Source organism: Vespa velutina, chromosome 1 (assembly GCF_912470025.1).
Source record: "Vespa velutina chromosome 1, iVesVel2.1, whole genome shotgun sequence".
Lineage (NCBI taxonomy): Eukaryota > Metazoa > Arthropoda > Insecta > Hymenoptera > Vespidae > Vespa > Vespa velutina.
Genome location: NC_062188.1, coordinates 14,254,841 through 14,272,246, shown reverse-complemented (window position 1 = coordinate 14,272,246; position 17,406 = coordinate 14,254,841). Strand labels below are relative to the sequence as shown.

General features: G+C 31.4%; 1 protein-coding gene across 3 annotated transcripts in view; it reads right to left on the bottom strand.

Moving 5' to 3' along the window:
• LOC124956443 (E3 ubiquitin-protein ligase TRIM9) overlaps nt 1-17,406 on the bottom strand; it is a 101,662-nt gene that overhangs the window by 5,736 nt on the left and 78,520 nt on the right. For 2 of the 3 annotated variants that reach the window (XM_047512258.1, XM_047512275.1), the window contains exons 3-7: nt 16,771-16,866; nt 14,364-14,757; nt 12,718-12,750; nt 5,230-5,402; nt 151-289 (exon numbers count right to left, since the gene is read on the bottom strand). In XM_047512258.1, the coding sequence (XP_047368214.1) occupies nt 151-289; nt 5,230-5,402; nt 12,718-12,750; nt 14,364-14,757; nt 16,771-16,866 (835 nt within the window). The remainder of the gene's footprint in view (nt 1-150; nt 290-5,229; nt 5,403-12,717; nt 12,751-14,363; nt 14,758-16,770; nt 16,867-17,406) is intronic. The other variant, XM_047512267.1, reaches the window with a different exon arrangement.

Genomic DNA, 17,406 nt, shown 5'->3' with positions numbered 1-17,406 from the left:
CACGAAGGAAAGTAAAAAAAAAGGTGAAAAAAGTCTAGAAGTGAGGCGGGTAGTGGGGGTGGTCGAACAGAACGAAAGAGTAAGAGAGAAAGAGAAAGAGAGAGGGAGAGAGAGAGAGAGAGAGAGAGAGAGCGGGTTGTACGAACTTACCCTCCGCGGTCTGAAGGCCGATCAGCTCGGAGTATTCGCCCTCTCCGGCGCTGTTGAATGCCCTCACCCTTGCGTTGTACAACGAGTTGAAGTGCAGCCCGTCGACGGTGCAGATGGTCTCTCGTCCGCAGTACACTTCCTGCGCATTTCGAAATTCATGCGGTTAGCATCAACAAGAAACGGAAATCTCGACTACTCCTACCAAAAAGAAAGAAAAGGAAGGGGAGAAATCGAGAGAAACGGATCATGAAAATGGTGTTTTTTTTTCTTTTTTTTTTTTTAATATGGTTTAATTTTTAACATGTGTAACATAAAAATAAAAAGAATTATATAGGTCTTGTTCAAATCGTTTATTGCATTTTTACAGTCAAATAATTCACAACTGCCCATCGTATATATATATATATATATATGTATGTATGTATGATCGTTTAATAATTAAAATTGGAGATCTAACAATCGGAGTTTTAAAAGAGATGTTGTGCTATGCTCTTCAATTTTTATTTTTAATATTAATACGTAATAATACATATGTATAAAGTCATTTAAACTTGTACTTTCAAATATATGAATGTACTTTTTAGAACATGACATATGCAGAAAGAAAGAAAGAAAGAAAGAAAGAAAGTTGTTCTTTTTCAGAATCGTCGAAAGATCTCACAAAATAGATCTCGATGTTAAAGAAGAATAAAAATCGATCGCTAATAATGTACTCATACGACGATGTAGTAACTGAGTGAGATAATTAGCGCCTCCAGGATCGGCTTAGATCGTGGAACGGCTTGTAAATGATAGAAAGCTTACATTTTTGTGCTCTGATTAATAACGCGTCGCTTGGACCATTATATCGTGCAGCTCGTTAGCGTACCAAAGCAATATCGCGCGTATAAATCTTTCTCCTAGCTTCATCCACCTTCTCAATTCTCTTTTCTCACTCCTTCCCTTCCTTTCTCATTCCACTTCTTCTTCGTTCTTTTACCTTCTCCTTCGAGACTTCTTCGCGTCTACACCATCGCGATCGTCTCGCTTTTAATATTTAAATCGAGCTCGTTTCTCGTCACGATGCCTCTTCTTTCTCATGGTTTCTCGCTTTCCACTTTCCTCATCTTCTTCTTCTTCTTCTTCTTCTTCTTCTTCTTCTTCTTCTTCTTTTTCTTCTTCTTTTTCAACGACCAGTCTTACCTTATCCCTTTTTCACCCCCGTTTCTTCGAACTGTTCTCTTCTTTACCTTGAAGATATTCGTCGTCGAGCCAAGAAAGAATTCTACCAACGCCTTGGACGAAGATTTTCAACAGAATTTTACGCGACACTCTGAATTTTCTGCTCTTTGTATATGTGTGCATATATGAGTGAGTGTATGTGAGAAAGAGAGGGAAAGAGAAAGAGAAAGAGAGAGAAAAATAAAGAAGGATGGAAGAAGGTCGTGGAATCGGCGGATAAGCCGGCGAAATTGAGTTTCGGATCGTTGTTGCTTTTTCGTTAGGATTCGCGGGAAGCATCGTAAAAGGAAAGTTCTGTTCCGTAAAAAGGATCTCTTTCTCTCTTTCTTTTTCTTATCTGATTCGTGGAACGAAAAAGAACACCTATTTATTTTTCCATGTCAACGAACAAACGAGCTTTCTGACAAGTTCTTTTGATTCATTTGAGCAAAGAGACGTTATCGTTCACGAAAGAAGACCTTCTAGAAATCTTATTGTCTTCCGATCGATGCTTCTTTTATCTCTTATTTAATTTCTTCTCTTTGTCTTTTGCACATAATGAATATACAGGTGTATATCTATGTATATCGTTTGTAATTATATTGGATATATTAGAATTCGAAATTCACAACTGACTGTGAAATTTTATTAAATAGAAATTAATAATTAAAAATGATTCTACAAAAATGAAAATATTAGAAAAATGGAAGAAAAATGTGTATATGTAAAATAAGATATATATATATAACTTATTTTACGATTCATCGGAGATATTTTACGATTATTCAAAAAAAATCCATCTACGTTTAGTATCTTTATTTAGATTTTTACGATACACAAAAGACATTTCAAGGTTCATAACTATAAATTAATCGTCGTATCTTGATCGCGTTGTAATATTTCATAACACGGTAGACAAGTATATAGGCGACTGTCACTATTTCATAAATCGCTTCTGCAACGGGTCATTAAATCAATAATTTTTAACATTGAAAGTAAGAAGGTATGAATTGCCATTACTTCTCAAAAATCTGATTCCATTTATATTTATGGTCGATAAAATATAGATGTAGGAATGATTTTAATATTTTTGCAAAGATAAAAAAATTTTTAAATTTTACGAGTTCATTAATTTTTTAATTATTAAAAAAATCTCTCAAAGGATTAATTATAAAACCGTATTCATCTTTGAAATATATATATATATATAATTTACAATTTTCGTAATAAATATGAGAAGATTTATATATTAGTGTACTTTTAGTTCTTTTTAGTACTTATCTACTTCAATATTAAAACCACCTCTAAACAAATTTTTTCAAATACAAACGAAGGATCGACGAAAGACGAAGAATAAAACGAAGCTTCACAATCGATGACATTTCATTCCGATATATTTTCATAGCGGCTTTCGGACACGAATATTGTATTATCAAATTTTTGTCTCGACTTAATATTTCTCCAGTTTGTCAAACGTGAAGCATCAAATAATATATAGTATTTTCGTGATAATGATAAATTTGTCGTCGATCGTCACTCGAATCTTGCAACAGGTTATTCGAGAATTTTCTCTTTAAAAGAAAAAAAAGGAAAAAAAAAAGAAAAAAGAAAGAAAGAAAGAAAAGGAAAAAAGAAAAAGGCGCAGGAGCGTAAAGAAAACGAGAGAAAATTGGTAAAGGGTAATATCCTCTTATGATCGATATCTCGATCGCATATTCATGATGTTTATTTTTCAAAAGGAATAAAATGTAAATAAAAGCTCTTCTTCCGGAATGTGGCTATTACGAGAAACGAAAGACGATTATTGATTCTTAAATGAAAGAGTGAGGTTTAAGTGATTGTATATATTACTATACATAAAACGAGCGATATAATTAATCTCGATTGCTGAAGGAGAAGAGAAAGAGAAAAAGAGAGAGAAAGAAAGAGAGAGGGAGAGAGAGAGAGAGAGAGAGAATAAGAGGAGAAAGAGGAAGAAGAAAAGAGGTACTTGGAATCGATAGTGATGTCGTGCTCGACATAGTTCAGGCACGTACTTCTCGTATTGGCCGGAAGACTCGACTTCGAGTTAATGCGCGAGAGAGTCTCGGTGAGATCAGGAAGTATTAAAAGCCATTAAGTGGGTAGTAAATAATGGTTAGTTCGTAGGAAAGCCTCCCACACTTCTTTTCCTTCTTCCTTTTTTTTTTCTTCTTCTTCTTCTTCTCTCTTGTGTTTCTCCGCTCATAGTATTATCATTAATAACATTAATAAAAACCAATCGATAAATTTCAAGCTTTCTTTCCTTCTTTAAAATTTTTCTCTTTCTCTTCCAAGGTTTTTCTTTCATTTTTTTCCTCTTTTTATTCCTTATATATTTCACTTCGTTTCTAGTATCGTTTATTAATAACATTAATCGAAGGCAATCGAAAAATTTTTTAAATCTAAGTTCTTTTTCGTTACATTTTTCACTCTCTCTTTTTATCCTCCCTTTCTTTCTCTTTTTCTATCTCTTCCTCTCCCTCTCTCTCTCTCTCTCTCTCTCTCTCTTTCTCTCCCATTTTTTTCTATCTCTTTCGTTCTTTCCTTTTTTTAGATTTATATTTTTCTTTTGATTTCTTTATTTCTCTTTTGCTTTTTATTTTTTTTTGTAATTAGTCCAGCTAAAAGTAAAAGTTTTCCACGTCCGTACTCTCGGCAACGTTCTCTTTGATAATTCACGCGTGAGAAGTTAAGAATTTTATTCGTAACTTTTCCCTGGTACGCCAAAGTTGGTAGAAATCTTGTTAGGCAAATAACGAGGTATATTGTAATTAACGTCGAACACGTTAATTATTACGTCGAAACGAGCACGCCCTCCGATGAATTTCGCTGTTAAATTCGAAATACGAGCGAAACAAACGACGATCCTCTATCGTGTCCTCTCTCACCTCCGCTACCAACTGCTGTTCAATTATCTTCCAATTACACGCGAGTTAATATTGAACTTGAATTGAAATATAGAAGCGCGTACGTGACCGATCGATCTCACGAATAACACGTATTATTATCGCCAAATTCAAATGTTACGCTAGAAAATTTATAAACAATCTATCATTTAATATAACGAGACGTATAACTATTATACAATAAACCATATGTATCGTTGATTATAAAAATAACATTATCTAAAGTAAATCCTGAAGAAAAGTAATTGTATGATATTAATTGTAATTAATTATGAATCAAATTTCATAATAATCATTCATTCGAAAATAATCAACTCTCTATAAATCAAACTTCTTTTTATAAGTTGTAAGTTATAGTTAGTACAATTATATTAGAACAATAATTAAAAGTTTCAAATATGAACGAACAATGTCATAGCAAAAAAAAAATGAAATAAAACTTAAAAAAAAATGAATGTATATAAGTGCATTCTTATAGATCTTAACAAGTTACATGATTTATCGAAGATTAATAACACTTATTATCAATATATACTCGATAGAACAAGATATACTCATAATGGATAAATTTAATCTATAACAATAAGAACTGTTATTTCCAATAGTTTCTTACTTCAAGATAATTATTTATATTTTTATTTCTTTATCTTTTTATTTTTATTTTTTTTTTTTTTTTTTTTGTATAAAAATCCTGACCGAACTGTTCGATATCAAAGTCTATTTCGATACGATACTTTTCTCTTTACTTTTGTTTTTTCTTGAAAGCATGTGATCGATGAGCTTTGGTCACGTAGCTACTTCTTGTCTCGTCTCGAGAACTTGGAGATCGAAGAAAGAGAAATAGAGATAGAGATAGAGAAGTTTGAAGACGATAGGAAGACGGTAAGACGTCTCGTGGGGATCAGAGAGTAGATGATGGTAATGGTAGTTGTGGTGATGGTAGTATACTCACCCGAAACTCTCCTCCACAGCCGTCATCAAGTTCGAGAAGGTATCCTTCGATGGCTGGACCTCTTTGACCGGCACAACCCATAACTCCGTGTCCAGGAGGTGGCTGCCAAGCGACTGTAACGCTGTTGTTTTCGGCACTGCATTCCTCCGGAATCAATAAAGGTGCTCCAGGTGCTAGAAACATTTTTGATCGTTGTTACTCGATTATATAAATGTCCAATAAATTTAAAATACATTAAAATAAACTCATTGTAACTAACATTCTTATCATTCTATATTTATATAGTTCGTTGTATATTTACATCGTATATTTACAAACAACGTTGTATGTTTCAACATTCTTCTTTGTAATAGATCTATTTATATCTTTGATATTTTCATTGAACTAGATTCTAATCGGTTAATCTTTTCTTTGATATACATTTTTTATATATAAATTATGCTCTTTGACTTATAATGATACAACTAAAATATTAAATAGATAGATACTGGGCCTTCAAGTTTTCAAACTAATATGATTTATTTGAAATGCATAACGACATTTTTACTTTTCTATCAAAGTTTCAAACTTAAATTGCATAAATTCCTCTGAACCCAACGTCCTTTTTCCAAGTACCTAAAATGCTTTGAAATTTATATGGATAAAATAAAACGGATTATAGAATATGGGTCACTTGTTTTTTAATTCTGTTAATCAATTCCTCGACAAACGTTGTTATTAGAATTCTCATGAAATCGAGAAAAGCTTTGCTAAATATTCACATATAAACTCGATAGCTACTGATAAATTGGGAAACTATTTTCTCGACATGCTGTCTCGTCGCTTCTCCTAAAGTTATTTCAAAAGCGTTTGGGTAACTTCCATGAGAGGAAGAGAAATAGAGAATGAGAGAGAGAGAGAGAGAGAGAGAGAGAGAGAGAGAGAGAGAGAGGGAAAGAGGAGGATTGGCCACTAACCGACTTTGTGTCCGCTTTTGCTCGACCGTTTCGAATTTGTGGGTTATACCGATTCGATCGAGAAGCAAATGGAAGAGAGAGAGAGGGAGAATACCGGTCTTGTATACGAGAGAGAGAAAGAGAGAGAGGGAGAGAGAGAGAGAGACAAAATAAAAGGTAGAAACGGGTCAGTGGTCAACGACAATCGTTGCCACAGAGAAAATGGATTCGTTCTGCATCGTGAAAATGTGTACGTCCATGTGAACATACGTATGTCAGATTAAAGCGATTCTCAAAGTTAACTCAATGCTTTAAATGGTTTTACTTGCAGTATGAATTCTTAATCAATCCCTTTTCACTCTCTTCTCTGTTCTCTCTTTTTTTTCTCTTTTTCTTATATCTGTTTCACTCATCATACCATTTCATTTACATTATCGTTCGTTATTAATCATTTTATTTATTTTAAATACTTACGTATATTCATAACGACCCTAGAAATTTTTAATATTTACAGAATTTTTAAGTTTCTAAAGATCGAAATTATTTTCAAAATCTTTTGATTGATTCCGAAGAAAATTTGACGAGATTTATAAACGAAAAAGAAGATAGATATAAAAATAAAGAATTTTCATAAATGTTAATAAATGTGTTTAAGTAACGAACGATAATCTTTGAAGATTATGATTAGACGTCAAAGTTAACAATATATTAATCTTATTACGACAAACTAATTCACGACCTTGATCTATCCCTGGGAATAGTTGTTCTGTTCTTCGTCAAGGGTAAAGGTCTTACCATTGCGATACATTCTAAAATTAGACTAATGGAACGATCATAGATTATGTATGTACATGCACATAAATTGCTATTAGCATAAAGCTTGCATCTGGGACTAATGTGTTTCACTTTACGAAAAATGAACCAACGTTTCTAGATACATGTTTATGCAAATAGTATTTCTTTTTTTTCTTGCTAATAAATAATCAAGTGAGTTTAATTTTCAATGGAAAAAATTGATGATATTCGATCATTGTTAATTAATAAATAATCTAATAAAAATGAATTCAAAAAGTTAATAGACTTATTATGTGAACGATATTAGTGAACTTAACAATAAAAATAATTGATCTACTATAGAGATTCGATCGAAAATAAAGAATCGACGATAGTGCAGATGATACCGAGAACAATTTCTAATTGTTACATTCGTTTATATGTGCTTTCATACTAAGAGAAAATAAATATAATAAACTTGTATTAATAATATCATCATAGAATCAAATTTGAATTTATGTATATACAAATTAAAAAACGAAAAGATATCTTCATCGATTTTAATGTAATTGATGAATCTTTAAAAAAATATGACGTGACAATAGAGATAACCAGGAAAAATGTAGGAATAGTTTGTATTAGTGGGCGTGGCTTATCGTGTGGCGTAAAAGCTCGTAAGCCGATGTCGATTTTCGATGGAGCACCAAACTCGGATTGTAAATTCTTTTCACTGCTGCGGCTGTCCGACTATATCGTCGGCATTACTACTGAGCCCGGATTTTGTCGGTAGTACGGATTTTACGACGGACGAACTCGCTTTTGGGGGAAGGTCGAAACGAAAGGGTGTGTTGGAAAGAGATGGGGTAATCAGAGATAATCGATCGTGTACAATCGGCCACAGAGACCACCAAAAATGCAGAGAAGAGACCAAGGGAGAGAAGAAGGGCAGGAATATGAATGGAAAGCTGATTTTCACAATTGACTCATCAGCTCACCGATAATGCTGCCTCTTCAAATAGTATCCGATACGGAAAGGTATTACGAATTTTTAATAATAATTATAACGACGTTGGTAAATACACAATATTTATACAAATAATGCCTGATATTTATTTTGAATTTTTCAACGTAATTATTTTTCCGTCAAACGTGAAAAAGTATTTTGGAATTTTCAGTAAATCGTTCTCGAAAATATTTCAGATAAAAAATAATCGTTGAATTCTTTTGTAAATGAATCTCTTTATTTTAAATTATTTTATTAACAATACAAATACATCCACACTTTTTAATGAATTTATTTCGTTTTCTACTTTACCATGATCCACTACGAAATAGAAAAAAATACAGTAATTGTTTTACGGATTGTTGTGCAACGTCCATAATTAATGTTCAACGAAACGTGAAAGAGAAGAAAAAGGAAAAACGTATAGAACAAAGGATAGGTTTTAACGAAACAATTCCAACAACCAGTCAGGTCTTTCTCTTCAAGGGAGGAATATTTACTATGGTAGTATACCCAAGCGTAAGTCGAAATGTCGAGAAATCGAGATGGCAAAAGTTTTACGCCCGTATCAGCGTAATTTATCGCGAGCTCTACCAGCGATACAGTATCGATAACCGATACCTAGCGAGAGGCGGTCGATGTTTCTTCTTAAAAAAAAAATAAAGAAGAAAGAAGAGGAAAACGAAAGAGAGAGAGAGAGAGAGAGAGAGAGAGAGAGAGAGAGAGAGAGAGAGAGAGAGAGAGAGGAGAAAGAAAGCGAGAGAAAGAAAAAGGTAAGAGAAAAATAAGAATAAAGAAGAAAGAAGAATAAAAGAAGAAAGAGAGAAACTGAGATAAAAAAAAAGATGAAAAAGGCATCGAGAAAAACTGCGATGACGTTCGAATTTTTCTCTTTGATAAATGTATCTTGCAGAAGGAATAAATATTTTAAAATTTATATCGTCTCTTTAAATTCTACTTTTTTCGTCTCTGAAAAAAACTATTTGTACACATATATATTACGAAATTTATAGTAGATACAATATATATTAAGCAAATATTAACTAATACAATATTATGATTTAAATATATATATATATATATATATATATATATATATATATATATATATAATTTTGCTGCGATAAAATGAAGTAAGATATAAAAAATGTATACATACTTATTGTCGTTTATCTTTGTTTTAGTTAAAGTTATAGATTATATGGTTAGTTATACATTATATGGCTAGATTATAACAAGTAAAAGCTTTCGTGGGTAATAAAGCTATCAATGAGAAAGAAAAAGAAATGATGGAACAGTCGAATTATCTATTATGCAGACTGTATATTATTTCTATTATTTCTTTCTTAATCTTTTTAAACGAATTCATTTACAATCAAAAGTATAATAAATGAAATAAAATTGTATAACGTGCCAGTTAGCTAGACGTTTAATAATATATGCATTTGTGTCCGTTTTCCTTTCATCCTTCTGTTTAATTCCCTCTTTCTTTCCTTTCTACCCCTTTTACTCGTAACTACGGCTCTCTTTTCTCATCTCTACAGTTGCTGACCAGTCGTGATAATCCTGTTTTCCACCTACAAACAAGTATTAAAGTGGATTCACGTAGAAGCGACAGGAAAAAACGAAATTTCAATCGTCAAATTGTACTATTTATTTTTTCTTTTTCTTTTCTATTACTTATTCGTTTTTCGATCTTCGAAGATAAAAAAAAGTTGCTATTATGGTTTCCAGATTGAAAAAGATATCGGATAAATATTTACAAGTGTGATTTGTAAGTACATAATTAATGTTGATCGAAAAAAAATAAAATATAATAATGAAATTAAAATAAATAATATAAATTACAACAACGATTGTTATTTGAAATAAATTAATTTATTTACAGATTGTAAAAAAAAAAATAAAAGATAAAGCAATCCATTTGAAACATTTTCTTTTGATTAGTTTTCACTTGGAAAAATTTTCATGAAGATTACAATCTTCATGAAGATCTTTCAGAAGATTTTTTAAGTAAAATATCGACGTAAAATGATATTGTTTGATAATAATTATGACAAATAAGATCCATTCTACGCAACAGATAATAATACATATAAATGTATGAATAAAATATAATTATAAAATAAAATAAAATATAAATGACGTATAAATAAATCGTAGTAAGATGATTTTTATGATTCCAATTAAAAAATGAAAAAAAAAAAAAAATTGAAACAAAATTAACAGAAAATGACGAACGAACATATATTACGTACGCTAAATTTCGATTTGTTTTGACAACAAGAAAAATAAAAAAGCAAAGTAGACTTAAAGTTAGCAATTATATAGCAAATAAACGATGTAATAAGATATAATGGCTGGTTTTCATTATTCGTTTATAGAGAATTTGCTACCATAAACGTTTCCATATAATCATCGTCATAAACTAGTAAACCGAATGTTACGAGGCTGATCTCGTTCTTGTCCCCCCTTTCTTTGTTTCACGATAATTTAATTTTTAATGTTGCGTGTACATCCGTTAGAATCGCGTCGTTCGCAGTTTCGGTAAATTTGCACTCGTATTCGAGATCGTGCGATAACCACGTACCATACGTACCATGTTTTCCATCCCTCTTTTGTTCCCTTCTCCCTTTTTTTCCATTCGTCTAATCGATACTTCTCCAACAAGAAAGAGAGAAAGAGAAAGAATTATTTTCTCGTGTAAATGGATAAACTTCGAGTAGATTTACAATTGAGAATGAATTTCGTTTCTCGGTTAGTCTGTTCCTTTTTTTAATTGCATAAAATGAATTTGAAAATTAGCGCAGACAACGTAAACAGAACTCTCCCGAAGTCTAATGCGGAATCGGGAATCTAACAGAGAATTCGTTTCGACTTTCCTTAATGAATAAACTACTCTCGATGGATAAACTTTTGAATAACACTTAACGATTTCGAGTGGTTGGAGGACTTCGTCGAGAACACTTTGACGTGGAAGATAAATAAAATGTACAAATTAGTTGGAGATAGGAAAAAAAAAAAGAAATATGTATGTTTCTCTTTAAACTCTTTGAAATATAAATATAATATCAGTAAAATTGTATGAAGAAACAAACAAAAGAAATAAAAAAGAAAAAAAAAAGAAAAATAAAATACCATATCATCTATTTCTACTTTTTTATTCATCGGGCATTACGAAATATTTTAATTCGTTTTTCATCGAATATCCATTTTTATTTCATTTTTCGATTCAATTGTATTTTATTTCAAGCGTAATATGTATTCAGCGAAATCAGTTATTATCCGCTTTCCCAACGAAACAAAATGCATGCGTGGAACACATTGTATTAAAAACGAAATCCTCTTAATTTTAAAAACATATCTAAAAACCTCGATTTACATGCTCTCCCCATTTAAACGAATGAGAAAAGAGAAACGAATGGGATGAGAGACGTGGAATCATAAAAATTAATTTTGAAGATAATCGGAAAATTTTTATGAATAACGAACGTTCGTTATTAACGAATTCGATCGAATCGTTTTAAAAAAATTAATTCTTATCAAACATTCTCGGAACATTATTCTGAAGATCACGAAATATAAAAATACAGTTACTTCGTTATATTCGATCGGTGTAATAATTATATTTTAATTATCTTAATTATGCCGGCGAGCAACACCTAATGATTAGATACGAAGGTAAAAAAAAAAAAAAAAGAAAGAACGAAAAGAAAAAGAAGAAAGAATAATCAGCCGAAAGTCTCGATTATAATTAGTCGCGAGTCACACCCACACGAAGATGCTTCGTTAATTAGAGCCGATCGACGTCGATGAAGAACCAAACGGAACCTTCGATATAAGACTTGTAGGAGGCGGAGAGAAAGTTGATGATGATGAGGAGGTAGATAATACGAAAGAAAAGGATGGAAGAAAGATAGCGGGAAAGAGAAAGAAGACATCTTTGAAGGAGGGTGTCCTTGTAACGACTTAAGGCCCCAAGATCGTTAAGCCTGTAGCTACCGTCGTCCTCGAAGCCCCGGCGCCTAATTAATCCGCTTTTCAAACGTTTTAGAGAAAGGCTCGTTCGCTTTGGTTGGGGCCTATCGCATCCCCGGGGCTATGTCAAATTATTAAGCGAGTTTCCTTCGACGAAATCGGCCGAAGGAAGTATCAAACGTTGAGAAGATGTCATCAATATACTTTCCCATAAGGTTATTATATAAATATGGACTAGTATCGTAAATAAATTTCGCTTTTCAAAATAATCTTATATTTCCCAGTAAAAATTACGATAAACTTCGATTTAATAGCCAGTAATATAAAACTTCGTTAATTCTTTAACGTATAACTTTGTTCTTTTTCTTTTTTAGATATTTTCAAGAAAAAATATATTATTAAAAATATATTATATAGTTATTAATGTTAAAAGTGGGAATAATGGTAACATATTACACTGTTGTAATTTTTCTTATTTTGTAAAAAATTATTTCATAATTCTGCAATCTTATGTGCATTCAAAAGTTAAAACGATACATGATTAATCAATTTTTTAAGTGACAATTACGTCCTATCTGCAATAATGCAGTAATGCAATAAAACTCCATTTATGAATCATATGACATTTATATCGCATATGATTTTCTGTATAAATAAAATTTCGAAAATTTGCTCAGGCGAATTACGTTCCTTCTTTTTTTCTGTGTTCTAGAAAGAAACTTCTGCGTTTGATTGTATAACATCAAAAGGAATTATAATTAGATTAGATTCATAATTAATTTGCGATCATTTCTTTACCTGCCGTAGGATATCGTTCTTCTCCTTCGGAAGCTGCGTCCAACATTACAAAAAATTTGATTAAAATATTACATCATGAAAAATACATGTACGTGTCTATATATATATATATATATATATAGTGTATATATATATGTACACCCATAAATTCGAGTAAATAGACAGTTCCAATTTATTTAATTAAAAAAAAAAAAAATAATAAATCAGCTATGATCATCTTTACAATAAATTTACGATGCAACGAAGACACGGGATTATGATCGCAAAATGATTCGACTTTGGAACTCGAGTTTACTTTTACATTTATTATAGTCGTCAGATATGTACACTTGTCAAACGAATAACGTCAAAGACTTGAGACAATTTGTAAAGGTTTTGAGGAGCCATCGAGAGATCATTTTCATGGAAAATAATGTCGATTTTAATAAGATAGTAAGTTATCGAATCAAAATGTCTTTTTACAAAATCTATACGAAAGATTTGAAAAACGAAAAATAAAAATAAAATGTAGAGAAAGCTGATAGACAGCAAAACGTAATATTAATTGGTGATTACCTTCTCTCCTATTCAAATTTCAACCGACAGTCTCATTAATCTCAACTAATTCCTGCTCTTCCGCCCTTCCACCCGCTGCTCTGCTCTTTCCCAACCTAAACGATTATTTACAAATACGTGCGATCCGTCGTAGATACGATGAATTTATGTACGACCGCTTTAATAAAGTAGCCGTTTAATTATCCAAGCGGATGGATTAACCAAGTTGGAAAATATATTCCTATTAGGTGGAATTATGGACAAAGCGTTTGTCAAAGCCGTACGTGCGGTGTGCATGAATTATTCGGGCTATTTCATTAAACGGATCCACCAATAATCTGTCATTGATCGAGACCAGGTTTCTGCATTGGCAGATAATGCAGTTACACGTGTATCGAGAACTAACAAACGATAATAATGATGATGATAGTCATTTCAAATTGTAACTTAATAAATAATAAATAATGATAATAATAATATTAATAACCGATGTATGTAGTTTTACATGTACAACGAATTTCTTATAAAAACAAATCTTAAAGAAAATTTTACATACAGACGACGTAATAATTATCCAGGAAAGAATATAAAAAGGGACACGTAGTGAAATATATTAACGAATTTTCTAAATAACCCGATGACTTAATACTGTAATTAATCATCAAAAGGGTAAACAGGACATGTATTCTAATAACGTTCGGCCGATATGACGTTGCAAAAATCTCATGGCTCCTCCATAAATCAAACATTGTTAACTCCTCATAAATTACAAAATTTCTCTACTAACTAACGAGCTTCTCGATTCGCGATAGGATACGGTAATTTTTTTGTACTATTTAAAATGGTATTTTAGAATTCGCTTCGCTTTATCAGAAACGAATAAATCATTGAACATTTTTTATCAACTTCGTCGAGTAGAAAAAATTCATAAGCTTCGTTATTAATTCATAAAAAGTAAGTTTCATGCTTAAAAAAATTTATTTACAATTAATTATACGAGTTTTAAGAATATACTTATTTCATGATATTTCATGATATATTAATAAGGATAAAGGCTACTATTTAAGATCAAAGAAAAACAAAGAAAATGGAAAATAAAAAAAGATACTTACGTTTGAGTTGAACGAAGGTTAGTTGATCGATAGCTCGTCTTAAAGGTTTATCATCGAGGGTAAGATCAAGAAGAGGAAGACGAGCGATCTCTTGGACACCCTCGGCACCACCCCAAGAACCTGCAGCATTGGCAGCTCTAACGGATAACATTCCGCCTATTTGGAGAAAAGCTGCACTGTCTGTCTCCTTCAAAGCCTCAATACAAAATGTTAAAAGTGCCGTCGTTGCTTGAAGGTGAGTTGCACATCTCGTGACTTGATCCCTCAATGAACGAACCCTGGCTTCACGAGTTTGTCGCGCAGCTTCGATCAATCGTGATTTTCTTGCTTGGAGAAGATTCACCAAATTTGCAACACGGTCTTCCACTTCTTCTTCCAATGCCACGCATTCCTCCTAATAAATTTATTTTTTGTTAATTTTTCTATAGTTAATATAATATATTACATTATCTCTTTTCTTTTTTTTTTTTAAATATATTTTTATCAGCGTGATATAATCTTGTTAGATCAAATATTTATATATAGATATTATTTTATAAACAATTAAAAATGAAGAATATATCGTTAATTGAAATAAATTATAAATTGTAATATATATATTAGATTATTCTATAATCAATGTGTTTCTTTTTCTTATTGATCAGAATGAATGATTTTTAATGTTGATCTTAGTGTTTTGTATAGGTTTAATTTTTTACACATTAATTTAAAAATGAAAAAATAAAAGTTATTATGTAAGTGATGAAAGAACATTTAAGGTATATTTTGTTGTAGGAGTTACGTTGGGAAAACGCTGATACAACAACAATAAATAAAGTACGTGTAAGCTTATGAATGTAACCCAAAGGTTAAAGATGGTTTCCTTCCGAGAATTATAGACTTGAGGATGAACAAAGATCGAAACGCCCTCAAGAGTTTCTATCATCAAGATATTAACTATTTTATATTAAGATGGGAACAAATTGTAAATAATAGTGGTAAAAATATTTTAAGTTAAGTTTGAATGTGTTTACTTTTATGCGTTATTTCATAACGTACTCTAAAATATCGCATTACTTTTAAGGTAATCCAATAATATATACATATATAGTCTTTAGTTAATAACATACAATATTTTTGTCATATTGAATGATCAAATATTATTTAATATTTCCTATAATATTTCCTCCATTATCAATTTGTATATTAATACGGTTGAATGAAGTTACAAAATTAAAAGGTATTTCTAAGTAGAGACTATAAAACACATTATTTTTTGCGTCAGATTAAAACGTTTAAATGCTCATTGCATTATACTTTGAAAGTGCATTCAATAAAGCTTGAAAAAATGGTTTTTGGATTTCTTTTCCGAATAAATATTAATTCGATTCTTTCTTTTCATTTTTCTTTTTTTTCACTTTCTTCTTTTAACGTATAATTCGTGATTACGTATCCGGGAATGCAATGAAACGATTTTACTTGCTTTAGAATGTTCATCCTTATCCGTAGGAATTGTAGGACGATTGAAAGCGGTATAAACTTATAAGGCGATTCTTCTAAAATACCGTAGGGACGGTAGAAAATCGAACGGGTGGCTGTGTTTACTCGATAAGAGAAAAGTACGCCGATTCCATTTGTGCAAACTAAATTTTCCGTTCTCCTCTCCCTTCTTTTCCATACTTCTCAGTCTGCTCGTCGAACGACTTCGCAATCCGGATTCGCGTCGCTCGACATTCTCAATTTTGCTTTCCTCTTCTCTCCATAGTACTCTAATAAAATACGGATATGGTGGTTTGCGATAAAAATTATCATTTTTTTTAACTATTACGACTAAAATAGAATTCAAATAAAATCATGTTATCGATATATTGATTTTCAATTCACGATATATAAGGTAATTAATTTATTATTTAACTATAACGATTATATACGAAATTCGAACTATTATACTATATAAAGTAAAAAGAAACGAATATTCTCTCTCACTCTCTCTTTCTCTCTCTCTCTCTCTCTCTCTCTCTCTCTTTCTCTTTCTTTTTCTCTTTATAAAATAATTCGATTGTAATTTAATTTTCCGTATAACGAATAGACAAAACATTTTTCTTATTCGTTTGTAAAGAAAAAATAAAACAATGAATGATTCAGTTTTAGTAATAAATAATAAGTTATGAGATCCAAGCATCATTTAGTTAAATTTTAGATTCTCATATATAAAAAAAAGAAAGCTTTCTGACACGAAAAGGTCAGATATAATAATCATAATAATAATAATGGTTAAATAGCTTATCCTTAGTAATCTCCTCGTGTTATCCTTTTGCCCATTCCAGAGAGCATATGTATACACTGTATGTCTATAGGTATAGGATAGGTATATGCTCCTTTGTGCCATTCGACTAAAATCCAAAAAGATACGGAAAGATCTACTCACATGTACTTTGTCTGTCATTCCTTTGAGCCTCTGAATGAATTCCGTCGTGGAACGAGCACGCTCTGATAGCTGTTGTAAATTTTGCGATAGCTCCGTCTGAAATGAATGACGAAAACGCGTTAATAAACGTGAAACACTTTTCTTTTTTTTTTTTTTTGTTTTTATTTTGTTTCATTTCAAAATAAAAAGAAACGAAATTTTTAACGAAACGGATGGAGGACTGATTTTAAATACTGTACACGGTGGAACGATTTTATCGTGAAAAACATATCACAGAAGTGCGAAGAATTTTACGGCTTTGTATGTACACACATATGTACATACATACATACATACATACATAAATTCATACATACATACATACATACGTGTATACATACATACGTACATACATACATATACACATACACACACACACACATACACACACACACACACAGGCGAGCGCGCGCGTATTCGCGTGTACTGTACTCCAATATTCTGCTTAATGCTTTTCACGTTCGTTCTATTATACAGGTGCGACGTGCATATAATTATGCGATTCAAAGTGCATGGGAAGATTTCTAGCCTGAGTGAATAATTTCGATGGATAAATCTTTCGATCGCTTTAATGTTCTTGTTGTTTAAATTAATAGA